The following is a 26374-nucleotide window of genomic DNA, read 5'->3' as shown; positions in this document are numbered from 1 at the left end:
AAATACCATGTTAATTTAAAAAAGGCCTTTTTCATTAGACATTATATACACAAAGGCTACAGATTACAAATGCAGAAAATTAAATTGTAAACTCTACGGTGAGGCCTTGGGGGGGAGAGTAATGAGAGACGCGAGCCCTCCCCTTTCCCCAGCCGCCCCGAGGACGCTCGCATGGAGGCAGGCTGGGGAAGACTACCTCCCTTCAAACTCCATAAACCACAAAGGATGGGTCAGATCCTTATCGGCTTTCAGTTAGACTCATAACTCCCGGCTTGCTCAGTTTCCCCGAGCTAAATGGCTTTTGTGCATGGATTTGAGATGAATTAGGGATTTTGCTTTTCTTTTTCTGCTGCTGTTTCCAAGTAAGTTATTACTAAAAAAACATGAAAATCAGTTTCACCCTGTTTCTGATCCTAGATCTTCATTAATATTAATTATTGCAATAAATCTGTCGCCGCTGAAGTAGCTGAAGTCCATGACAGCGGCTGTGGCAACAGGTCCAGGTACAGCAGCATCCTTCTTGGTTCTCTTCAAAAACTGGTTGCTGCTTCCTTAAGCCCCCAGGGAATGGCAGGTGGTTCCTCTGCCCTTACAGAATCACAGAATCACTAAGATTGGAAAGGACCGGTAAGATGTGCACCCGTTCTCCCGGCACACACTCTGTAATCCTCCCTTCTCCCCTTTTTTTTTATAATCTTGAGCTGAAAACACTCTGTGCCCTTCACTACTTGATTTCTTCTCACAGTGACAGCTTCTTGCGCTGTCTCTCTGAACCTTTCCTTTTTTTCTTTTGTGATGCCCCTTGGCAAGAAGGATGTTGAATTACCCGTAAAGATGCCTATATATAATATAACACATGCAATATGTATGCAATATGTAGTATATATTATATAGTGTGTAATAAGTATATAACATATACAATATATAGCATCTAATTATATAATATTCTGTATAATCATATATAATTTTATCTATATAATTTCATATACATACTATAATCCTATATCTAGCCTAATCCTTTCTAAAGGAAACCAAGACCAGGGCAATCATGCTGCCTGTGAGTTTTGCCCATGCGTTTCCCCCTCTGCTCCTCCCAACACTTTCTTAACTCGTCGCAAGAGTTCGCTGAAATTTCCCACAGTGTGGAGGGTTATTAAATTACTACAAGTTTCATGGAAATAGGATAAGAGGGGAAGTCCAGCAAGCGTTATCCCTAGCGAGGGGCTGTGCCGAGAGCTCACGCTTCGTTACACCTGGAGAATCCTCCAGGAAGGCAGTTTTATAGATGGAATAAGGTTCACGTAAGGTTGGCCCATCCTTGTACCAAAGTCAATCAGTCACAAGACATAAATTTATATAAAGCCACGCTTGCTTAATTTCGTGCTCGCTGAAACGCTTGTTTAGGACTTAGGACGTGGTCCTTTTTATGTGCCCCTGCCTGACTCTGTAAATGACTTGACCCTTCAGTCCCGCGTGGTCTCATTATTTTTTTTAAAGGAGCTGCTGATTTTCAGCGTCTCTGAAGCCATGCCTGGGTTTTATCTGTTCATCTTTATTTCCTGGAGCATTTTAGGGCTTAGCTCACCCACAATAGCATCATCCCTATGTAGGATAATGACTGTGCCACAGTATTTCCCGCGGCTTCTCTATACTCTTTGCAACTCCATCACAGCCGCTTTTCCCATGTGGTGGCTTCACCACCGAAGGGTTTTGCAGTGGGAGTGCAGCCGCCTCCTCAAAGTCTGCAAAAAACTGATTTTTATTCCCCTTTAGTTATTTTTTGTGGCCTCCCTGGGAAGAACCCTGGTCCCTCGAGGGTGAGAAAGCTGTGCTGCCCTGTGCAGAGCAGCCGTGACGATGAGGTCGCTTCAGGTGAGGAGCAGGAGAACATCTGCTGGAGCCCTTCTGGTGGCTCCCTCCCAGGGCCAGGTTGGACACGTACTGCAATATTTAACATTGCACACGTCTGCGGTGCGAGAGGAGGTGAATATCAAATGTCCGAGGTTCTCCGGGCTGCTAAAAGCAGCGTTGTTTTCCCCCTTGGCCATTGCATCGTCTTTTCACTTCTGCTTTAGGCATTAGATCAAACCTTTGAGCAGGCAGGTGGTTAATAACCCGTATGATCGCCACCTCCACTGGCATTTCTTTCTAACTCTTCTCAATCTACAAGGATTTTTTTTTTCTTTTCATTTTTACTAAACTCAGTAGTCCTGTAGATCAGCTGTATGATCAACTCTTTAATTGTGCTTTCTTTCAAGCAGAGCCGGGGTTTTCTGGAGGCTTTGCTGTCTCTTCTGGGGCTGGATGAGGGTGTAGGTGGGCAGAGGTGTTACCCATCTACCGGTGGAGTACAGCGATATGCAGAAGGTCACGGACCCACAGACTAAATAAGTGATGAGATGTCATGAAAAATTTGTATTTGAGCACAAGGAAAGTTCAGAACGTGCCATGAGCTTGCTTGGCTTTTATTTATTTTTAATTTTTTCTTTCTTTTTGAATTCACTGTCTAATTTATTCATGCTTCTGTCTCATGAGACTGGTTTTTTTCTGAGCCGTTCGGAAAACAAGCCCTTTTTAAAGAGGAAAGGGTATCAGACACAGCTGGTAGTTCAGAGAGGAAAATCTTGAAGCAAGAGGAAGAAAGGCGGGAGAAAGCATTGAAGCAGGAATGAAAAATGAGGCTCGGAGAGAGGCTTGTTAGCAGCAAAGAGAGATGAGCAGCAGCATATAAACAGGAATTTCTTCGCAGAGTTTTGACGTTGCATGAAAGTTTCAGGGGTGCAAGAAGTGCTGTGTACCCGGCTTCTCCTGGGGTTGTACATCTAGGTTGTCTCTGCTGTAGGTGAGGGTGAATTGTGTTAGAGATGGATCCTGCTCCTCATGTATGATTTACAGCAAACCTCTGGGGAGGCGGCGACTGCCGACTCCGGGCTGGTTCTCCAAAACTATGAAGTTCACCAAAGGGTGAGAGCAATCCTGCTGAGTGGAAATTGTAGTATCGCTGGCAATTGGAAATGAAACCCTGCATGCAATTGCCTCCGGGGATGTACAAGTAATTCTATCCCATATGGATCAAGAGGTGGGAAGAGGTTGGGTGTAGAGACAGCCGGGCAGACTCTTCTTTCTGACTGTAAATTTTCAGGTTAAGAGGACTTTCTGCCTTTTTTGTTGCAACGTGCTTATATCCCGTTCTTTCCTTTTGTCTAAATTTATTGATATTCATGTATTGTCTTTGATAGGGTCACTCAGGCATCCTCTGGCTTTGATGAACTCCCTGTTAGTGATTTATTTCCTTCCCGTTATAACGCTGTCAGCATTCCTTCCCTTTCCTTTCCCAAACCCCTTTCCTTATTAACGCTCGGTGCTTTAGCTGCACGGTGCCTTCTGCTGTGAGTGCAGCTGGTGTGGTTACAGGTGGAAGTTTTTGCTGGAAATACCCATCTCCTGAAGGAGTTGGGTGGAAGATGGCTGAGGACATCAGCTTCATCTTCTGGGAACAGCACACAAACCCAGTTAAATTATTTTCATATCGATCAGACCTTCTCATCATAAGTACCCAGTTGCAGAATTTTTCCTCCTGGACCCAAAGCTTTGCGGGTCTTGAGAAGTATTAAAATATCCCGTCCACCCACAACACGAGCCTTCACTTGCAAACCTCTGTATCTGCCAGTGGGAAACCTTGAGCCGGTATTTGCTCAGGGAACGAGCTGTCTCGCTGCCATCACCCTCTGGTCGGTGGCTCGGACATGTCCTTGGGACGACCTATGGGTCTTGCAAAGTGCCTCCTATTGAGGAAGAAGTAGAGGTTTTCGGTGTCAATTTTTTGGGGAAAAAAAAGCCTTCTGAATCCCTGATATAAGTGATTATGGGATACATGACTGTGATAAATGACTGTTGCACCGATGACGCTTTGCTAATAGTTTTTCTGGGCAAACTTGAATGGAGGACAAAGTATCTCAAGAACCATCTGCTGCCTTTCCAGCGCTGTCTCCTGGACACTGGAAGGGCTGGGATTGCTCTTACCTTGTGATACCATGTCAAGAGATTGGAAAGGACAGTGTTATTGCCACCAGAAGTTCCTTTTCTCTGGGCTGTGACCCTCAGAATTGGGGTTGAGATCTCAAAATATGGTGGGGCTTCTGAGTCCAGGTTTTGTCATCTTAATAACGTGGAGAGAGTGGCTTGGACTGGCTGATGGAAAGCGTGTGCAAGACTTGGGATTCTTTGATGTTTTTGCCATGAATTTTGCCATGCGCCATCTCAGCTCCTTTTTCTGCGGAGCGGCTTCCACTCTGGCTGTAACATTAGTCTTGCTTTTTTATTTCTTTAAATAATTGCTTTTTTTTTTTTTTTAGCTAACAATGACCTCAGCTGTTTGTTTAAGGAGTTCATAACCCCGCAAAAATTTTTCAGCAACCGAAAGGAAGTTTGCAAAGAAGCCCTTGGGTTGGGAGCCTCTGGCACTGATCTGCTGGGCTTCTGCTTTATGTTCCTATCAAACAATAATCAAATAAAAAAAGAAGAAAGTAAACAGTTTGGTGTAAATAAAGACAAATCCATGTTGTTTTATCCTTCCTCAAACACCGCCGTTCGAGCACAGGAATGGGTGAGCAGACGGCTTGGCCCGGCTGCCGGCTCCTGCCTGCCGGGCTGGGCGGGCAGCAGGATAACGCGGCGGAAAGAAGTGAACGGGGCAGCAGAACGGCGAAGGAAATGCGCATACCTACGGGTGAACCCCGACGTCTGAGAAACGCTTTCAGTCGAAGGAAATCACGCCGCCTGGTATCGTATAGTGCCAGCGCCCGGCTGAGGCAGCCCCCTCGTTTTGGGCTGAAATTGCCCTGAAAAAGGGATGCTTGGCATCAAAGCGAGGCCGCTAAGGCTGGACTTAAAGCTGAGCCGTGTTTAGTTTAGGCTTGAGTGCACCGATGTCATGTGAGCTGGCCAAATTCTTGTGGGTCTTGCTGGTTTTGGAGGGTTTTCACCACCTATGGTCACCCTGAAATAGTCGGGAGTTAATGGGTCCGTTAGACCTGGAACCAAAAGTCTGGTGCTGAAATCTGGACGGCAGTTCCCTGAGCAGATGCGGGTTCCATATATGAGGTTTTATTTGCTCTGGCAAATCCCCCTTCTCTGAAATTACTTCTACATGAAATTTCTGTCTTTTTTTTATTATTATGATTTTTATTTTCTGTCTTCTCTTTTTCCTTTTTTTCTTGTTTTCCTTTTTTCTTCTTCTTTTTTCTTTTTTCTTTTTTCCATTCTTTTTTTTTCCTTTTTTCTCCCCGCCCCCCCCCCCCCCGCTATTTACTTCCAACTCACCCGAGTGGTTTTCTCCTTGGCGCATTGAAAATTCCCCAAGTTTTGAAAAAAGAGCTGCCTTTGAGATGCTGTTGAGCGCTGGGACTGACCGCCGTGGGATGGGGGGACCACCAGGTTTGGGCAACACACTGTGCAAGGGATCCTTAAACAGCACAGCACCTTTTGGGGTCCCATCTCAGCCATTGGGAGCCCCTCTCACCCCCCACCCTCCCGTTGCAGCCCTACCGGTATGCTTAAAGAGCTTATTTAACCCCAAAAGGGACTTTCAGCTATTTTCTCCAGCCCTTCGCAAAGCCTCGTGCCGCCTCCCCATCGCCGCCCCGGCCGCGGGTGTTGAATTCCCCGCTCCGCCGGGACCTCGCCGTCGTCTGCTATCGCCTCTTTTCCCCGCGAATTGCTTTATAATAGGGCGATAACTCTGTGTGCACGTCGTAAAACATCTCTTCCCGGGATTTATACCCTAGATGTCAGCGCAAAGGGGATTTCGCAGCAGCGGTGCATCTCCTTTCTCTCCTAACCGGCTCTTGGCATCCGAAATCTGCCTTTGTTTATACCTTTCCAAGACTGTGACAATAAGTGCGAGGCCATCCAGAGGTTAGTGTGGCACCGCGTAAGGAAAAGCCTTTGCTTTTGTTTTCAGATTCCTCCGAAGGTTGGCAATTTTTTATCTACAGCAAATAGCCATAAATCCTGCCGGTTCTCCCCGTGCCCAGGGCTGCCCGGCTGCAGCGCAAGTCCGGCGGATGCAATAGCAGGATGAAATGCTGTTTCAGCTGGGATCCCTCCTGATGCTCAGCTTCTTCATCGCGTCGTATTTAGTTACAGGAAAGCGTGCCTTGCAAGGTCTTGGGGGTTTATTTAATTGGAAGCTGGACTTCGGTCACCCTGGGTATTTTCAGGAGGTTTTTCAGGATGCCAAAAGCAAGTGTTGCATGCTTTCCGCACAAGAACGCTGTATTTTTTTCCCCTACACATTAGTTTCCTGCAAATTTAGAGTTCCCAAAATGGTTTGCACCCACCAAAAATGGAACAGGTTCAAATAAGTTCAGTATTTTCTCAAAAGGAGAGGGTTTCTGTAGGGCGAGAGGTGGCTGGCCAGGCTCCCAAACAAACCTGACCCGAGTGAGAATTTTAAATCCTCCTCTTTCAACCCTTCCTGGAAGCATTTTTTTGGGGGCTCAGCTGAAACTCTGGGGTCTAGAGCACGCAACCTCCCAAAAGGCATCGGCTCGCCCGTTGCCGTCAACTGGAGCCCAGCGATTTCATGGCCTTGGCGTGTAAAATCTGCTTTATCCTGTAGATGCTGAGAGGAGTGGTGAGCCGTCCCAAGGGGAAGTTTGGTGGTGTCCACTCAACCAAAACAGAGACTTTTTTACAGTGGGGATGGAAAATATAAGGCAAAATAATGGACTTTAATCTTTACGTTTTCCATGGTAATTTATTAGTCTCTAGAAGCCAAAGAAATACAATTATTTTTTTCCCAAAGTCGGGCGCTACCAAATTCACTGATTTCTAACCTTCTGCAAAGTTATTTTATTTCTGTGTTTGCTTTTAGCCAAATGTTTCCTACCAGTCTTGTCTTCACAGCTGTTTTAAATATCCATTTACTTGTGCGTCTGCCTCTCTGTAGAATACGCTAAATGGCTCTAAATGGCTCTCGCTCTTTTCCAAACACTATTTCAGACTCTGGAAATATATATCCCGTGGCCTTATAAAAATAGTTCTAATCAACCACCCAAATTGCTGGGTTATTTCACGGGACAAATTAGTTTTGCAGGTGACGCTGCAAATAGATAGGGGGAATGACGGCGCCTTTTGGGGGGACATCTCTGGAAGTTGGTGTGTTTGGAAAGCTGAGCAAACCTTTTCGGTGGGAGCTGGCAGCATCCAAGGCCACGTCCTCCTCCCCTCGTCCCTGCCCTTTGCATCCCCTGCCTTGGGCAGAGACCCCAGCGTCACCGGTTTCTTCTGCACTGCTGCTGGATCCATCTTCTTTGGGCAGGCTCCTGCGAGCTGTGCTGGAGTAGGTCTTCTCCACACCTCGAATGCTGTGTTCAGTTTTGGGCCCCTCACTCCAAGAAGGACATTGAGGTGCTGGAGCGTGTCCAGAGAAGGGCGACGGAGCTGGTGAGGGGTCTGGAGCACAAGTCTGATGAGGAGCGGCTGAGGGAGCTGGGGTTGTTCAGTCTGGAGAAGAGGAGGCTGAGGGGAGACCTCATCGCTCTCTACAACCACCTGAAAGGGGGTTGTGGGGAGGTGGGTGTTGGTCTCTTCTCACAAGTGACAAGTGATAGGACAAGAGGGAACGGCCTTAAGTTGCACCAGGGGAGGTTTATGCTGGATATAGGAAAAATTTCTTCACCAAAAGGGTTGTCAGACCCTGGAATAAGCTGCCCAGGGAGGTGGTGGAGTCACCATCCCTGGAGGCATTTAAAAGACGTGTAGACGTGGCGCTTAGGGACATGGTTTAGTGGCGGACTTGGCAGTGTTGGGGTTAGGGTTGGACTCGATGATCTTAAGGGTCTTTTCTGTCTTCAATGATTCTGTGATTCTATGATTCTCCTGGGAAGCTGGTGTGGGAACCAGGGCGGAGAGGAGCCGTGAGGGCAGCAAATGGGGGAAAAAATGCCCATTTTGCTCAAAATGTTTCCTTAGTGCTGCAGCACGAGCAGTTCTTGCATCCCCCCAGCTCCCCCTTTGCCGTCTGCTGGGCTGAGGACGTTTCTCTGGGTGAGGACCAAACCCATGGCAAGTAAGTGATGGGGAGTACGAAACCGCATCTTGGTGCTCCCATAACCCACCCTTCCCAAATCCCCATCTCCTGTTGTGTTCCTCAAACCATCCAAGACGCATTTCCCTCCGCAAAGGTTTTATTTTTATTTTATATTTGTTCCCATGTGCCACCGCATCGAGGGGGATGCTGTCTGCTGGTTTTCTCATTCACCCTGAGCATTTCGAAGAACTTCATGCCACTTCCAAATGATGCTGCTTACCTCCTCGGCCCCCGCCCCTAATGAACATTAAAGAGGTCTGTAACGAGGAAAGCGGCATGTTTCCAGCCTTGCAAACAGAAAAAGGCCGTTTATCCAGCGAAGCAGCAGCAGAGCCAGCGCTGGAGCCGCGTGGTCCCCGCTCCGCGCCCGGACCACCCGTGGGTACTGCAGCCGTCTTCCCGCAGGTGTTTGAATCCTCAAAGCAAGCAAGCCCAATCTTTTTGTTTCCTATATAAAAAACCAAAAAGAAGTAGTTCCAGGTCTGAGCCTGCCTCCTGCAAAGCCAGGCAAGGGCACTGCAGTGTGTTTTCTGTTTACAGTAGAGCTTAAAGAAATAAGCATCAGTTACATAGGGGGAAAAATGAGAACACAGTCAAATTGGACCCCAGGGCAAGACTCGCCGAGAACAATAGATCTGCTAAACAAAACCGCCGAGGATAAGGAGGAAGTTATCATGAAAAGCAGGGGATATATGAGTTGAGTTTTGAGTGGTTTTTAACAAAAAAAAAGAAGGTATTTGAAGCACTTGAACTTGAGCCTATCTATTTCACCGCCCAGACACTCTCCTCTCGACCGGCCGAGTGACCTCTGCGGCAGGAATCGCCGTCGCCAGCGCGGGTGCTGAGCTCTCCCTTTCCCTACGTGTCAGCTGGGAGATGAAGAGGCGGCTGCCTCTGCTGCCCGTCACGCGTGTGTCTTGAAAATAAATGGGAGGACAGCGACGGGCTGCAATGCTTTGCGTGAGAGGGCAGCCAGAGTTTAGGAGGCCATGGCCTGAGAAGGGTTTCCTGCTGGGTGAAGGGACCTCCGGACCCGTTATAGTGCCTTGTTGCTCTTTTCTTTTTGCTTTTTCTTGGGTCCTTTGAGCAGAAAACTGTGCAAGAGCTCCATGGGTCATCCCACTCACGGTGGGTGCCTGGAGCCACTCGCTCCTGTGGGAGCTGCCTCAGAGCCCGTACACAACTCATTGCATGCACAGGAGCAAAGGACAGCACAGGAGCTGCTCTATCTCTCTCCTATTCCCTCAAATAGCTGCTTCTCCATCTCCTGCCCGTGCCGGTGCACGCCAGGCCGGTTCCCAGCGGCTCCCGGCGTTTCCATCGCTCCCCCTGCCTGAGGACGACAGGAGGAAGCGCGCCGATAATGCTCATTAAATTTATAGCCGCGTTGTGCTGTAATGTTTAATCAAGGTTACGTGACTGTGTGCTGCCGCACAGGGTACAAGTTCAATGCAAGGTGAATCTTGTCTGAGATAATCTGAAAGTTCATTGGGAGGTGAAGGCAGCAGCAGCTTCTCATAGACCGGCTGGGGTTAGCGAGAGGTCACCTCTTGGTTGCTTTTTTTTTTTTTAGCCCCTTTTTTAATGTGTAAACAAAAGAAAAATGCAACTTTGCAAAGGACTTGGCATCAGCTGAGCAACAGGAAAAATATTCGTGGCGTGCTGGCCCCGTGGTGCTATTTGGTACCTGGCGAGCTCCCGGCTGCAGGGCTCGGGAAAGGCGATGCTGGTGCCTTTACGGACGTCGGGAAGGGTTTAATTCTAATATCATGGCTTTCTCCTGCCGTGGAAAGGAGGGACCCTAATTGCCGTGCTCAGAAAGAGGTCACTGGCTCGCCTGTCCCTGCTCCCCACTGCCGGTGGGACCCCCCTGAGGGGGAAGACACCCCGCAGTGCCCCTCACCGGGGTATCTGGGCATCACGTCCTGGCTGCCGGTGGCACCAAGCGGGGCTGTATTTATCTGAAAACGTGGCTCAGTGTCTTCCCTGCTCACTCTGCAGGTACCTAGAGCTGCTGCTGAACTGTCAGCAGATGGGGAGCATTAACCCCTCCCGGCCCAAAAGCTTTCTGGCTGTGAGTACCTGCTCTGTCACTTAACGGGGAACATTTTCCCCTAGAAAAGTGGTATTTAAAGTGATTCTTTTTCCCTCTGATACTGTAGCACTGATGACCCGTGTTTAGGGGGTTTTGAACTTTTTTTGTGCTCTTGTTAACTCTTCTCCTTCTTTACTAAAACATCCTGACCTGCAGCTGAGATACTAGAATTTTCCATGTTATTTCTTCACGTTTTCTTCGGAGCTGCCGATTTTGAAGTGTGAGTCAGATAAATGCACGAGGCTATGTGCACCTGGACTTTAGCAGCAGAGAAGGTATTTCTGTTTACAAGGGGTACCTGCACCCACGATGCCATCATCTCCCGACCACAGAGCAGAGGGGGTCTTTTACCATTAGCAAATCCAGCTTCTCCTCCCCGTAACAGCTTCAAAAATGCTTATAAGAATAATTACCTACAAGCTGAGCGCTTTCCAAGCATTGCATCCCAAATTCGGCCCCCGTAACCTTGGATGCTGACCCTGAGCATTTAGCCAGGCTCCGTCGTTGCTGGGCAGAGCGATGGACGCACCTCCCGGCCGTGCCCACCGAAGATCCGAGCTGGAGAGTCTACCGGGGGAGTGCTTCTAAAGGAGACATCTTTGCTTCGGGAATGAATCCCCCTTTGTGACGGTTAAATGGAAACGCAAAGTGTTATTCAATAGTGGTCCCTGGAGAGCGGTCTTCCGAGACTCTTTCATTTCTTTTGGCCGCTGCCCAGTATTGTCTCTTTGTCTTACGTAGATTGTAGGATCTGGAGGGTAGAAATACAGTTGTCTTCTCTGGGCGGAAAGCACCATGCAAACTTGTGAACCTGTGTGGAGAATTTGATGAGTCTGAATAATTACTTTTTATGAATGTGAATTGGCTACTAAATCCAGCAGGGCAGAGTTTCCTTTTGTTTTTTTGGCCATTCATAAAATCCCTCATCTGGGCAGTTATGGCTAGAACCAACTGATTTTATTCTCAAACACTGAAATCCCAGTGTTTTTGTACCAAATAATTTTCATGCCTTGGTTTTTTTTCAAGCAGCATTGCAGAGTCCTTTGCAATCGTCAGAGAAACTTGGGATTTCCCTAGAATTCAGTTTAGCCTTCCCTCCGGGCAAGCCTCCAGTGAACGACTAAAGCCATGATCCTGCACCATCAAAGTCCGTAGGAGTGTGAACGAAGCTTGTAGGGACTTTCCAGCCGTCTTCAAGACTGTCACCATAACACGACGTGCTAATCCTCAGCGTCCCCACCCTTCGCTCTTGGGCTGCTTTGCATCACTTCACTTGAAGCCCGACAACCTTTCGTGGCTCCTTCATGTGGTTTCATGTCGCAGGCTGGGAGGAGAAGGTGGATTCCTCAAAGCCATATTTAGCCCAAAAGGGAGTTTTTTTGCCATTAGTGCGGAAGTGAGCTACAATCAGAAACACAATGTTTTTCAGGTAAAATCGTGTTTGTTAAGATTTTAACGAGACCCATGGAATAAATATCTTCTGAAACAGTAGAAAAGTCAACCCGTGTAATTACAGCGTTACTGCAAAGCAGGTGGAAAGCCAGAGGTTTTCCTCCTAATAAACGATGAACGTTTGCAGATGGAAAACCAGAAGACCTTTCTGCACACACAGTGCAGGCAAAAAGCTTTCTGGAGACCTTCCCTTGGCGATCGGATGTAAGAGTACAAAAACCTATAAACAGGCAATAATACAAATCTGAAAATAATCCAGACTGGACAGATTAAGGCTTGTTGGTCTCAAACCTTTCTTGGTTACATACTGTCCCATCTGCCATAAATCTTTCCAGATTCTTCCCATGTTTTTTCCAAGAACTGTTTCACTTCTGCAGATAGAAATAAACAGAAAGAAAAAAAAAAAGCAAGCTACAATTGCTGCCTTAACTTGCAAAATCAATACAGTTAAAATGTGAGATGAGGAACTTGGGATCGATTCTCCTCCCTCCAGCATGAGCGTTTAGGAGGAAGGACAGGCCTGGGTGGGACGTCTGCCCAGGACACCTGGAGGGATCACTTGAGCGTGGGGTTATTGTGCTTTACAGAGAGGTCCAAGCAGGCTGGACAGCACTCTCTGGTCTACAGTAACTCCTAGAAGTCCATCTCTCTCTTGCAGTCAGGTCTGGTAAGCATCTAAAAAAAGATTAACCTTCCCTGCACTCCATGTGTGTCGATCCCTTGGCTTGTGCATCGCGTTGGCTTGTGCAACGTCAGGTTACTGCAGGTGCTATCCACCCCCTTGAGCAAAGTACACTCAATACGCAGAGCAAATCTTAGTTTCCAGTGAAAACGGTGACAAATCCGCTCCTGCTTTCACTTAGGCCATGATTTTACCCTCCGTGTCTTTCACAAGTAAATGAACAAACATCATGTTCCAATTCCTGGTGCCTTTTCTTCTTATGCTATTGTCCAAACCCACGTCTCCCCACGGGTTAGAGTATTTCTTTCTCTTTCAGTATTACTTTCCCACGAGGCATAATTGAAACCTCACCAAAATAAATTATTTTGAATGTACTTGTCTGTGGCTGCTGATGTTGGAAACTCTTCGGGCTTTTGTACTCCATAACAATTACCCGCTGGCTGGCGGTAGAGACTGCTCAACTGGTGGTGGGGATGGGTTGCGGGCAAGCTTAGGCATGGGCAAACTGGGAATTGGCACTGGTTTCGATTCAGTAGTTTCTTGTGCTTTTATGGAGGTACCCAGCAAGACCAGGTCTTACCTGGGTCTTTTCTGGTCCCGCTGGAAGCGTCTTGTCCCTTTGTACAGGTGGGCTTAGGTGGTACAATGGTAGGACCCAAGTGCCGCCTTCCTCTGAGCCTCTTGTTGCTCAAGGAGCTGTGGAGTTAAATCAGTGAAATGAGCTTATTAAAGAAAAGGTCTCGGTAGGTTTGTGAGCTAACGGTGTGATCTCTGGCAAACTGAAGCATGGCTGGTTTGTAGAAGGTGTCGGGTCAAAGGCTGTTCATTCCGCCTGCTGCCTGCAACAAAGACTGGGGAAGAGAAGCATCCAACTTAGAGGTTATAAGGAAAAGGAGGCATAACAGAGCTTTTTAGAGCTGGGTTCAGCTTGGTCTGAAAATACTCCTCCTTTTCCCCCAAAAAAGCAAGAGCAGTTGGTCATGAACATGACCTGGTAGGGGGTTTCAGGGCAGGAGTGCTGCCTCCAGCTGGGAAACCCCCAGAACCAACTTAATTAACACTTCTCTGCACCCTGAAATCCAGGGGACATAAAGCTCCTCATGAAAGCTTGTCTGTATGACTATGGCATAGCTGTTCCTTTTGTGTTGATCTGAACCTCTCCCAAAACCCCACCGCAAGGAAGATCTCACACACCCGCTGTTGGCACCACCTAGACCCAGGCCAGGCTCCTCCAGACGCCTGGCTCTCTCCTGCTCTGAGACGCAGCAAATCAACTCCAATTCCCTTAGCTCGGCTGGATGTGAGAAATCCAGGATAATTGCGTTTAAATTTGTTGAAAAAGGTTGCAAGATTTGCCAGCTAATGGTCTTGAGTCGTCATTCCGTTTTCATCCTTCGGTGTGTGCGCGCACGTGCGGATGGTGTTTGTTTTGGGGTTTTTTAATAGCAGTTGGTGCTTTGCAGAAGGCATGTCAGGCAGTAACACCTCGCAGCCTGGCTCCGGCCAGCTCCAACCTGTGGTCCCTGAGCACCACGGAAAGTCAACAACTCCTAGTAGAGAAGAGTCTGTCTCCTGCTGTATGTGTGCTTGGAGGAAAAAGAACTAAAAGGGTAATTAACAGCTTCAGGGACACAAGAATTCCCTAATTTGGGCTTTTAGCAAAGGGAGGGTTTAGTTTTCTATTGGATATTTCCCACCAGCCCTCACAATGTCTTGTTGCTGGTGGATCTACTGATACTCTTATGGTGTTGGCAGAGGGAAGTCATTTTCAAGCAGTCTTGATGCTTTCTCTTGTTACTGAGAGTAAATACCGTGGTGGATGAGAGGGGAGGGATGTTTGTTTCTGGGATAGAATCACAGAACCATAGAACAGCCCAGGTTAGAAGGGACGTGGAAAGATCATCTGGTCCAACCTTTCATGGGAGAGGAAGCCTAGATGAGATGATCTAACACCCTGTCCCCTCGCTTGTTGAAAACCTCCAGCAGTGGGGACTCTACCACATCCTCAGGGAAGTTGTTCCAGCAATGATTGTTCTCACTCTAAGAAATTTCTTTCTTATATTGAGATGAAACCTCTCCCGGTGCGACTTGGAGACATTACCCCTTGCCTTCTCCATGTGGCTCCTTGTGAAGAGAGAGCCTTCATCCTCCTTGTAGCCACCCTTTAGGTACTGGGATACTGTGATGAGGGTCCCCCTGAGCCTTTACTTCTCCAGGAAGAGACCTAGACCTTGAAATAAAGTGAGAGTTAGTCTTCAGGATCAGGTTGTTTCTCCTTTCACCATCCACTTACTGCGTAGCCATGAGGCTCTTGTGCCAGATTGCATCTAGGGAGGGCTCTTTTATAAATACTGATAGTTCATGTGTGATTTCGGCTCTGCAAAGTCAGGTTATTAAAAAGAAAAAGGGCTGGGGCACGAGGGAAGACACAGATGTGAGTGCAGAGGAGATGACGGCTCTTTTGACTTTAATAGGACCGAGGCACATGTCTCTTATGCAAACGAGTCCCTTCGACAGGGACTGAAAAAAAGCAAAAAGTTTGCGTGCCGGCGAGCGGAAAGATGTGGTTTCCATTTCTGGCTGGACTGCCGGCTGCTCTCGTGTCTTGGAGCAGCTCCGGTTTTGTACAGTTGCTCTTTGCTTTTATTTCGGACAAGTTTTGCTTCCTGCTCCAGTGGATGTAACATCGTGTCCGGTGTGGTGGCGATTCTGTCCCGGGAAGCTCTTCCCTCTGCTAAAGGGGGATGATCACACTCGTCTTCCAGTAGACTTGGCCATGGGCCCAGAGCATTTGGTGCACCTCAAGTGGCAGTTTCCTGCAGGTCAAAGCGTTTGGGTGCAAATCCCTGTGCATGGATGCTCAGAGTGGCACTGCATCAGTTCAGAAGAGGGAAAAGAGGAAAAAAGAAGAGCCAGATGCTGCATGAAGTTGGGGAATTCAGGAATTTTCATCTGTCCTGCAATAACACTTGACCTTCATCTCTTAGGCTTGAGGAGAGGAGGTGAGGTCCTTGGGGCCAAGATGATCCCATATTTAGAGTTATCCCTGCAACATCATCCTGACTTCTCTGAGATAGGACAAGGGTTTTTTGCATGGGTTTATTTTCATCTTAGAAAACATGGGTCTCCCTTTCCTGCCATCTTCCTTCTCTCTAGCCACCATGCATCACCTCCCAGGTTTGTGGCGAACCCGCTGTGCCGCTGGTGCAAGCGTGCTGGTGCTTTCTTTGATCTTGTTCCAGGGACGCTGGCAGAGCTTGCATGCTGTGTTTTGAATCAGTTTGGATTCACATTACATTATTTCTGGCTTGGCTGAAAGAATTTTATCCAGATTCATGTTGTCTCGTGTCAGTCAGAACATACTGTCCTGCTTCGCTTTGCATCTGGAGGGAGAAGCTTGCAAAGTCCCTGTTTCCTTTCCCACTAGCATGCAATTAAGTTGCAACCATCCTTTCCCTGTGCTTGATGTGAGGGCCACAAAAAGATGCATTTGCTTTGAAAAAAACAACATTTTTCAAGAGTTTGAGATGGTGATATTGCAAGGGGAGTGAAAAGGAAGTGTTTTTTGAGGTGGAACTGAGGGACATGGGGAGAAAGTGCTTCTCGGCCCCTGCCAAGGGGAGCTTGGGGCAGGGCTGGGAACTGGTTCCCAGTTTAATTCTTTCGTTCCAGCATTGCCCTCTCCTCAGTCACCATTTGAGTAAAAGTTCATATATGTGTATAAAACCAAATTATTTTTTTTTAATACCTTTCTTTTGGTGGCATATTCAAACCATTCTCCATTTCTTCATTTTTATAAACATATATGTGAACCGCTCCCTGCTCTTGCAGCAAAGATGCTTCTTGTGCCCCGGAAAGCTGCAGGTTTGCAGCCCTGCTCTGCGCACGCAGCACGTCTGCAGCTTTCTGAGCTTATTCCACTTTCATATCATTGCGGTAAAAGCTCCTCTTTTCCGCCCCCCCCCCCCTTCTTTTCCTTTCCCCACAGTGTATGTGCTGTCGAGTTTGATTTATAGCCTTGAAAAGGAGACTCTAGTTTGAAGAATTAATGGTATTTGCATATTTTATTTGGAATCTCCCCCGGCAGGCCCGCCGCAGCCCAGCACCGCTGCACAGGCGGGTTTTTCCTTTCCTTTTTCTTTTTTTTTTTTTGGTTCGTTCAGATTTAGCAGCAGAGGTGAAAAGTTTAAACAGTAAAACCAATAAAACCACATTTATGTGACAGATAAATCGTTTCGAGACAGCTTGCCCTGAACCGTCAGGCTTCCTCCTGCAAGACCTCTCTCCTACGAAGCACGACCCACGGCAGAGCCCTGCAAGCGCCGGCGATGCCCTGCGCCGTGCGGCAGCCGGGGGCCAAAGGTGCCGGCCCCGGCTATCCTCGGACCTGCCTCGCCGGCAAGATGGATGTGGGCAAACAGTTGTAAAACACACAGGCTATCCATCACTGTCGTGAGCCGGCCGGGGGGAGTCTGGCTCTCCCGGCCCTCGGGGAAGGTCCAGCCTGTGGGTGGGAGCGCATTTAGGATGGGGCTTATTTAGAATCATAGAATCATTTAGGTTGGAAAAGACCCTTAAGATCATCAAATCCAACCCTAAACCCAACACTGCCGAGCCCACCACTAAACCATGTCCCTAAGTGCCACATCTGCACGTCTTTTAAATACCTCCAGGGATGGGGACTCCACCACCTCCCTGGGCAGCCTGTTCCAGTGTCTGACAACCCTTTCAGTGAAGAAGCTTTTCCTAATATCCAGCCTAAACCTCCCCTGGTGCAACTTGAGGCCGTTTCCTTTTGTCCTTTCGCTTGTCACTTGGGAGAAGAGACCAACACCCACCTCACCACAACCCCCTTTCAGGTAGTTGTAGAGAGCGATGAGGTCTCCCCTCAGCCTCCTCTTCTCCAGACTGAACAACCCCAGCTCCCTCAGCCGCTCCTCATCAGACTTGTGCTCCAGACCCCTCACCAGCTTCGTCGCCCTTCTCTGGACACGCTCCAGCACCTCAGTGTCCTTCTTGTAGTGAGGGGCCCAAAACTGAACACAGCATTCAAGGTGCGGCCTCACCAGAGCCGAGTACAGGGGCACGATCACTTCCCTGCTCCTGCTGCCCACACTGTTTCTGATACAGGCCAGGATGGCGTTGGCCTTCTTGGCCACCTGGGCACACTGCTGGCTCATCTTCAGCTGGCTGTGGATCAACACCCCCAGGTGATTGGGGTTTCTCTCAAATGTGCCTATTGCACTTTTGTAGCAATGCCTGCAGCTGGATCTACCTGAACAGTGCAATGGATGAGAGTAAGATCATAGAATCACAGAATGGTTCGGGTTGGAAGGGACCTTCAAAGATCACCTAGTCCAACTCCCCACGACGGGCAGGGACACCTTCCACTAGACCAGGTTGCTCAGAGCCCCGTCCAACCTGGCCTTGAACACTTCCAGGGATGGGGCTTCCACAGCTTCTCTGGGCAACCTGGCCCACCACTCTCATCGTAAAAGACGTGTTCGTTAGGTCCCATCGCTCTGTGCAATTACCTGAAAGGGGGTTGTGGTGAGGTGGGTGTTGGTCTCTTCTCCCAAGTGATGAATGACAGGACGAGAGGAAATGGCCTCAAGTTGCGCCAGGGGAGGTTCAGGCTGGATATTAGGAAAAATTTCTTTACTGAGGGAGTGGTGAAGCACTGGAAGAGGCTGCCCAGGGAGGTGGTGGAGTCACCATCCCTGGAGGTGTTCAAGGAACGTGTGGACGAGGCATTGTGGGACATGGTTTAGTGGGCATGGTGGTGTTGGGTTGATGGTTGGACTTGATGATCTTACAGGTCTTTTCCAACCTTTGTGATTCTGTGATTCTGAGAACCTCAGCCTACCCTCTTTCAGTTTAAAACCATTGCCCCTTGTCCTGTCACTACAGGCCTGGTAAAAAGTCTGTCCTCATCCTTCTTATAAGCCCCCTCTCTATATTGAAAGGCCAAAATAAGGTCTCCCTGGAGCCTTCTCTCCTCCAGGCTAAACAGCCCCAACTCTCAGCCTTTCTTCACAGCAGAGCTGTTCCAGCCCTCGGGCCAGCTTTCATGGCCTTCCTCTGGACCTGCTCCAGCAGGTCCGTGTTAAAACAGATCCATGAAATAACTTACCCCGACCATCCTTTCAGGCCAGTGCCAGCGCAAGGGAAGGTGTGGTGGTGCACCTTCAACGCCGGCAAAGCCCAGCAGCCTGGCAGCCTCGTGCAGGAGAGCTGCATTGCTTCAACCTGGCTGAGTTGAACTGAGTTGGAGCAGAGCTGAAGGAAAGCTGTGGGACGGGGATGGCCGTCGGACCAAGGACCTTGCACTTGTCACCTGGCCCTGGTGGGAATGGCAAGCGTTGGCTCGTGCTCCCAAGCTGGAGAGCAAGGGCTAGGCTGCCCTAGATGGCTGTTCATCCGACTTTTGCTTAAAAATCTCCCCATGCTGGATTGGCCACGCTCTTTCAGAGACGTGCATGGGAGGTTTCTCCAAGCCCTTGCCTTACCCATCCTCTGAGCTCCTGCACGGTTCCCCGAGCTTCTGCTGTCCCCCCCAGCCTCCTGTTTATAACACCTCCAGATGCTTTTTGTTTCATCTTCTCCTAACCCACTTCTAATCATCGCCTCTTTATTTTGGTTCTTCTCTTATCCCTTTCTCCTGGGGCTTTATTTCCACTCCCCATGAACAGCTACCTGGCCCCTTGATGGTCTGGCTGTGCGCTTTCTATGGCAATAACTCGTGCTGCTTTGGTCATGGTTTGCCAGAGGCACGTTCAGCCCCGCAGGACCACCAGCAAGAGGACTTTGGTGCGTTGTGGGGGATCCGATTTAGCCTGTACAACCAAGCAGCTTCCCCCAGCAGCCGGCAAACCGGATAGAAGAGTTTTGGTCCCGCTGTGCTGTAGGAAAAGAGCCTGTGAAATCATATTTAAGATTGTCTCTTGAAGGTGCCCTTTGGAAAAAACTCCTGCCGATGATGTTCAACTCGGGTTTGTAGTGAACACAATGGAGCCGCCGTACAAAGCTGTGCGGGACTGCGGGCTGGAAAAGCCCTCTTAGGTCCCGGCTAATCCGCCCCCCCCCGCCAGCCCCGGGGATTGTTCCCAACAGCTTGTTTTCTTTGCCCTGACCTACATAGTCAAAAAGAATCTTGTTGCACATTTTTGTTTTGTACCTTAAGGTCTCGGAGGAGCCAAATCCCCTTCTTGGCGGGGCGGGATGTGTTGTTAAACAGTGCTGGAGTCTCCAGGAAAACCATGGAGACGCAGGGACAATGAGCCCTCTATGGTCCTCGCTTGGCCGCGGGATGCTCCTTCTTCTCCGGGCTTCAGCGGTGGGTGCCGGGACACGCAGACGTGGGCGATGAAGACGTCCATGCGCTTGGCAGCCTGTCCTGCAATAGAGCGGTCACAGCAGCAATCCAAGGCAGAAGGTGTGGGGGGGAAATGCAGCTGTTCTTAATTAACCTGTTCTAGATGATGGAGATGAAGGCTGCATCTCATACGTCCTCAGCTGTGCTCTCGTGGGTGGGTGGAGAGGCAAGTCCTCTTAGGGGACTCGTGGGCGAAAGATGTGGGAGCTCCTGTTCGGGTTTCACAGAAAATAAGGATGTAATAGGTAGAGTGGAAGAGGGCATTCAGGAAACCTGGGCTGTGGTTTGCTCATCCCTCACCTGAATCATCTGGGAGGGATGGGGTACTGTGGGGGTTCTTTGTGGAGGTAAAGGGCTTCAGGTGCAAATTTCAAGGGTCTGGAGCAGGCGCTGTCAGGGACGGCTGAACTAATCCGCTTATTCCTTCCCCCGCTGCCGGCGACTGGTGGTTTCTCTTACAAACGTCTGGAAACCACCTGGGATTCCCAGTCTCCTCCAGTAGCTGTGTTCACCCAAGATAAACCCCTGCGCTCCTGGATGGGTCCCACACCTCCTCGGGGAGCTCTTGTCATTAGAGACGCTTACACAGCACTTGGAAGATGTTGAGATGGTGCAAGCGTGATGAGAAATCCTTGTAGCATGGTTCAAATGATGCCGGGGGCTATTTGGGGACAGAAGAAATTTGTGGTGACTTTGACCCCAAAAGTGCCCTCCTGCCCAGCATCAGGGTGCTGGGGTTCTTTGCCACCCACCTCCTCCGGGGGTCTCAGACCTCATATGCCCTGTAGCACTAGTTCACCCCCAAAATAGTGCGCTATGGTTGAATTAATATAGCCATACATAAATTAAAGTTAAATATTAATAAATTAATAACCAAATATGAATAAGTTAATAATTAAATATTAGCAGAATCATATTAAATAAATTAAATTTTTGTGGTTAACACCACTGGCCCAGGATTTTTGCCAGTTTTCAGATAAACTGCCTGCTCTCTCGTCAGCTTTTTAAAATCTTCTATCTGTTTGTTTTTTCTTTCCGGCGGCTGCTTCAGCTCTTAGATCTCTTCATCCAGTGGGACTGGTCAACGTATCTGGCTGACTACGGGCAACCCACGTGCAAGTATCTTCGCGTGAACCCAACGACAGCCCTCATCCTGCTGGAAAAGTGAGTGCGGGTCCGGACACCCGGGATGGTTTTCACCCCCACCTCGCTTTGGGCAAGCGCGTGTTTCAGCAGCTCGTTCCATCACGCACGGTGCTGGGTGGAGCAGCCTGGGGAGCAGGAGGCTGCTTGTGATGCAGGAAGCAAAGATTTCACCCCTGGATGGACAGTGGGAGCTTGAATAGAAAATTCCCATTTTATCCCACTAACCTGAATTCCAGGTTTTGTATCAAAACGCATTGACTTGGCTGAGGGTCTGGTTTTTTGCTTCACTTTTAAGTAGAGTTTTCCTTGTCTTACCTCTGTAGAGGTGTATCTCAAGTCCCCAGAATCATTTTTAAATCTCCCTTCTGTTGGATCCATGGAGGGGGTCAAGTGCTAAAAGCCCAGCTATGGGACAGAGACAGTGTCTTTAGGTGGCTCTGGGCTCCAAGGCTTGCTCTTAGCGAGGACACGATCTTTGATAAGGCTGAATCTGAGCCTCTTTGAAGCCTGTAGTTCACCTGTGTTGCACAGATTCAGCCCAAGCCCTGGAGCTGTGCCGGGACGCGCCAGGCGAGCGCTGCGTGGCCTCTGCGGGGCTTTGGGATCCCTCCTGAAGCACCGTGGGGAGGTTGTGCCAGTTCTGCAAGCTGGCAGCAAGGAGGGGAAGCCCATGAGTTTGCTGCAGACCCAAAGAGTGGGATTCACTTCGCTCGTAACCCCTCTAGCAGGTGGGAGAGAAGTGCCACCGGTCACCCATCCCGCCCGTCAAGGAGGTGGCCCGGATGACCCTTTCTCTGGTAGACCTCCAGGCTCCCATTGGGATGACCAGCCCTACTCCTGCCCCTTCGCTTCCGTCAGACCTCGCAGCTGGTCTCCAGCTCATCTGACAGAGAAGTAACCTGCCAAAAATGATCATTAATAATCTTCCAAGCAGCTCATGCCGTGGGGACTCCACTGCTAAGTCTTGCACGGAGGAGCAGGCAGGATAAGCGCGTTTGCAGTCAGATTTCGTTAGGCTTACCGTGAAACCAGACCCTGAGGAGGAGTTTGAGTTGTTTTTTTGGAGGTCCTCTCGTTCTCTGTTGCTTGTGGAGGAGGACTTAACTAGTTTAGAGTTGGGGCTAAACCTTTAGAAGACCAGCCTTGGTGTGCTTTTGAGCTTGGGAGTTGCATGTGTATTATCTGTGGCCCACGTAACCGTACCGCCTCCTCGCCCGCAGAGGAGAACAGCTAGTTTCACAGCAGCTCATCGCTTCCAAATGTTATCAATGCGGTACACAGGGACTAAATTTAGGTGGTTGCTATGTGTAAAGCACTTTTATACGTTATCGCATTGGGTTTATATACGTATTTATATGTGCTGTGTAGTATGTTGTGTTATTCGCAACGTATTTACAACCTGACATCCATGATGGAAAAGCATGTGGTATATTCAGAGCTATCAATAAAATGGTAAAGAGCTATCAAAAATCTGAGAGCTTGGACGTGAAACATCTGGAAGAGCCAGGGAATTGGGAGCAGGCACTGAGCTGGGATCCGTGGCAGTTGCTGGGAAGGCAGTGGGACAGCAGGAGGGCAGCTCCATGCTCCTGGCTATTTTCGCCACGTAATACTGGAGCACGCAGCATCCGTGCTCAGTGCTGTTATTAAAAAGCCACAATCCCTGGCTTGGCTTGCCAGCCTTGTCCCCAAAAAGGATCTCATTTGAAGGGCAATCTTCACGTATCCGATTTGGTCTCCGGAGGCAGCCCCGGTGGAGTCACCAGGTTGGCACTTGCATCTTCCGCATCCTTGTGGCATGGTATCGCCTGCATGGCATCGCCGGCATGGCATCGCCTGCATGCTCCGGCGGGCTCTGCCCTGTCCCCGCTCGGGCTTCAGGCCCTTTGGGGAGTCTCCGGGCATCATCCTCCAGCTCCCCTGAGATTCTGCGTTGACCGTAGCTTCAGGCACGTCTGCTCCCCTCCGCACTCTGAGCCCACTTCCCCAGCCCGCTCCGTAGGCAGCCGAGCTTTGCCGACAAGGCGACGTGAAATTCTGATCTGCTGGTTCGTTTTGTAACCTGTTTTCATCATTATCTCTTTTCCTAATCACACATCTCTCATAGGATATCACGAGTGTAAGTATGCTGCTTGCTTGGGCTTTTACCCTCACCTTGCAGTGACTTTATTGTTTGGTTTAAATGGAGCACTAAATGATCTAAATGCAAGCTGTCTTTGAAACGGTTCCCTCTGGTAACTTTATCGTCTCAAATGCACTAATTAGAGCTAAAAGAGGAGCTTTTACGCTGTTGCTTTTTTTTCTTATAGATTAATTTAAACAAAGCTTGGCTCTGTTGAAGGTGGTGTTTGTTGACAGGGGTGGGGACAGCGCTGAGCTCTCTATTTCCCTTCCTCTTACTTTTAATTCTTGCGCTAATGCACAGGGACCGTGTTACAAAACCGGACTCGGTTGTCCCAGGGCTCTGCAGGCACATGCTTAAAGAAATAAAAGTATCGCTCCTCCAAAGAGCTGCTGAGCTGCTCGAAAGCATTGCCGCCCTCTTTCAAAGCTGATATTCTTGGTGTCTGGATGCACTGCTTGATCAGGGACAGGGTGTTTCCTATAGCCAAATGCTGGAAAAGAAACCAAACGGCATTCGGCGTCGCTGTCTGAATGCCTTTGACACTGACCACGTTGCCGGCATGGTCTCCTCGAGCAGATCTGCAAGCTCAGCCCCTCCCAAGCATGCAGCCGCTCCCTTACGCTGCCTGGTCCCTGGCACAGCACAACCCAAATTCTGCAGGATTTTGTGTCCTGTAGGCAACTTAATTCGTTAATAATACTTAATAGCTTAGTGCCTCTGCCTTCACGTGGTGTCTGGAGATACCAGCGGCTCCCACCCCTCCCAGACACTCATCCCCAGTTTAACAGATCCACCTATGTGGGTTTGTTGTGGGATCAGTGCTCTGACTGCTTTTTCACCCCAATCTAGTAGCTTTCATCATCCATTCTAATCATTCAAACGTGTGCAAAGGTTTTCTTGCACACAACACGCATTACTTCAGAAACATTTCATGGACCTGAACGGGTCCCACGGGATCGGAGATGGCTCGGAGGATGCCCAGGATGAGAGGGCTCTTAGGGCAGAGGATGCTCTGCTGTAGATTCCCCACGCGTTACCTGGGGGTAACTGCAGCAGGCAGTGATGGAGAGTGATGGGTACAGCGCTGGGTGGAGGTTTCTGAAGGTATAGGATTACTTTCAGAGCCTCTGATGTCCCCACACAGCCTGTGAAATAGAAACAGAACTCTCAGCCCTCCTGGTAAAGTGGTTTGAAGCCTGTTGGAGCCGTACAGAGCTGCCGGAGGAAGGGGAGTCCCGCGGGAGGATGGTTATTTCCAAAATTCATGATCCTGTGACACCTCTAACCTGTGCGACTCGAAAACCCCGCTTCCCGTCGGTGCGATCCCTCCCTGGTTCTTGCGGCAGAGCAGCTGGCAACCTGCTTTGGTTAAAAAAAATAGAGAAAGAAAAAAAAATAATACTTATTTTGCTGAATAAAAGGGCTCCAAGCTATCTTGTTACTGTTAGGAGAGCAGCTCAATTGTAATCCTGTGTCTTTGGGCACTTACAACTTTAGCAAATTAGCCTTTGGGATAAAGTTGTTATCCTTGTTTCCAGTTCCAAGCTGGATGTTTTTGGGAACATTTCAGATTCCCTTTGGCTCTTTTTAGGAAGATTGAAGCACGAAAAACCTTAGATTTTTTTTTTAATGGGTTAAATAAGTTTTAAGAGGTTTGATTTGTGCTTGGTTAACTCGAAAACCCCCTGGTTTGATGAAGTGCCAACTTCCCAGGGACTATCCGCGCTGTGTCCCAGTCACTTTAATGCTTCATTTAGGTCCCCAAAGCCAAAAACACAGGCTTATGTGACTCATCCAAAGCCATCTGCCTCTGCCAGATCTCATTTACCGAGAAAATAATTTACAAATTGTGGTATTATAAAAGAGCGGTGCCGGCTGGGAACCAGCAGTTGGATGTTGGGAGCCTGATACCTTCAGGAGCTGTTGAAGGGTTGACCCTTGTGGGGTGGGTTCCCTTCCCAGCACATGCCCTGCCTGCGTAAAGCTCACGCTTGGAGCGTGCAACAAGGCCTGGCTCCCCCCAAAATACGCATCCGCGAATGCAAGCGTGCATGGCCCCCCAGCTTTGCATGGCGGAGAGGGATGGAGCTGCACCAGCTTCGCCTTCAGGTCGCGTCCCACCACCCGCTCTTCTTGTCTCTGGCTTTTGGGAGACCTCGTGGAGACCCGTGGGCTCCTTCATGTACTAAATGTAATTTTAAAAAAATACAATTCTCAAGAAGATTTTTAAGCTGGGGAAACCAGTGCTGGATTCCTTCCTTTAATATAAATTATATTATATAGTATGGTATAACGTTTTAAGTTCACAACTCCGAACCTTTCCGGCTGCCACAAAAGCTGCATCTCTTGGCCGCATGCAATGCACCATTTCAAATAAGAAGCCTTAATGCTGTGGATTTGATGCTATTTTTTTAATTTCCTCCTAACATTACAGCGTTGTCATTTACCACTTCGGAAGGTGACGTAGGGACGTAGCAAAAGCTGTTTGGAAGGGGAGAACAAGAGGCTTTAGGGTTTCGTGCATTTTGGCATTAGAGACAGACCCTACGGTGACATGGATTGGGTTTTGCGGGGTTTAAAGCGAAAATGCAAACTGTAAAGCCTGCACATGGCTTGGTATGCCTGTCTGTACACAAATACGTGATAAAAATCGGGGTAGAGCCTTTAGGTGCAGTCACCTCCTCTCTCTATCAGAGCCTTTCATACAGGCACTTCCCATGCGATTCCTTCGTGGGGCTTGGGTGCAACGCTGAGCACCCGATACCTGTGCCATAACCTGTTTCTGCTCTGCGCAGGATGAGAGACACGAGCAGAAAAAACAACGTTTTTGCCCAGTTTCGGAAAAACGAGAGGGACAAGCAGAAGCTGATAGACACCGTGGCCAAGCAGCTCCGCAGCCTGATCAACAGCCATCACTCGTGAGGGACTCGGGGACGTCCTGCCCGTGCCGGTCCCTGCACCGCAGCCTTCCACATGCCTGGACTTGGGATTCTTGTTGAAAGAGAATATATGTATTTTTTTATTCACCTGTATAGTATTCATGAAACCTACTCTGATGACAAAACGTTCCTTGTTAAACAATCCAGGGGAGGATAGGCGGCACTTCTTGTGAAGGTGGCATCAGGAGTCGCCTCTTATAAACTCCTATTTTCAGGGGTTTATAAAGTGACGGTAAATCCTGAAGCCCGAGAGAGAAGTTCACACCCAGACTCTTTTCTTTTTTTTTAATAAGCCAAATTGAAAGAATCGGTCTGACTTCCTTTCGTTAACTTATTCAGTTGCAGAACAAATGACAACAAAAAATATAGGGAGGAGTCGTGGTTTCAGGTTCTTCTCATGGGCTCCGGTAAAAGGAGCACACGGTGAGAAAGAGGGTCACCCATTAGCGTGTCTTGCCAGCTTGT

General features: G+C 48.8%; 1 protein-coding gene across 4 annotated transcripts in view; it reads left to right on the top strand.

The window, feature by feature from the left end:
* The window catches only part of EXOC6B (exocyst complex component 6B), a 305909-nt gene extending 279994 nt beyond the window's left edge, over window positions 1-25915 (top strand). For 2 of the 4 annotated variants that reach the window (XM_059817520.1, XM_059817518.1), the window contains 3 exons: window positions 20751-20863; window positions 22953-22964; window positions 25766-25915. In XM_059817520.1, the coding sequence (XP_059673503.1) occupies window positions 20751-20863; window positions 22953-22964; window positions 25766-25892 (252 nt within the window). In that variant the 3' untranslated portion in view covers window positions 25893-25915. The remainder of the gene's footprint in view (window positions 1-20750; window positions 20864-22952; window positions 22965-25765) is intronic. The other 2 variants (XM_059817519.1, XM_059817517.1) reach the window with 1 other exon arrangement.
* The last annotated feature ends 459 nt before the right edge of the window (window positions 25916-26374 follow it).

The sequence above is a fragment of the Gavia stellata genome, chromosome 5 (assembly GCF_030936135.1).
Source record: "Gavia stellata isolate bGavSte3 chromosome 5, bGavSte3.hap2, whole genome shotgun sequence".
NCBI lineage: Eukaryota > Metazoa > Chordata > Aves > Gaviiformes > Gaviidae > Gavia > Gavia stellata.
The sequence above is the reverse complement of the archived record's forward strand: the minus strand, read 5'-3'. Positions and strand labels throughout refer to the sequence as shown.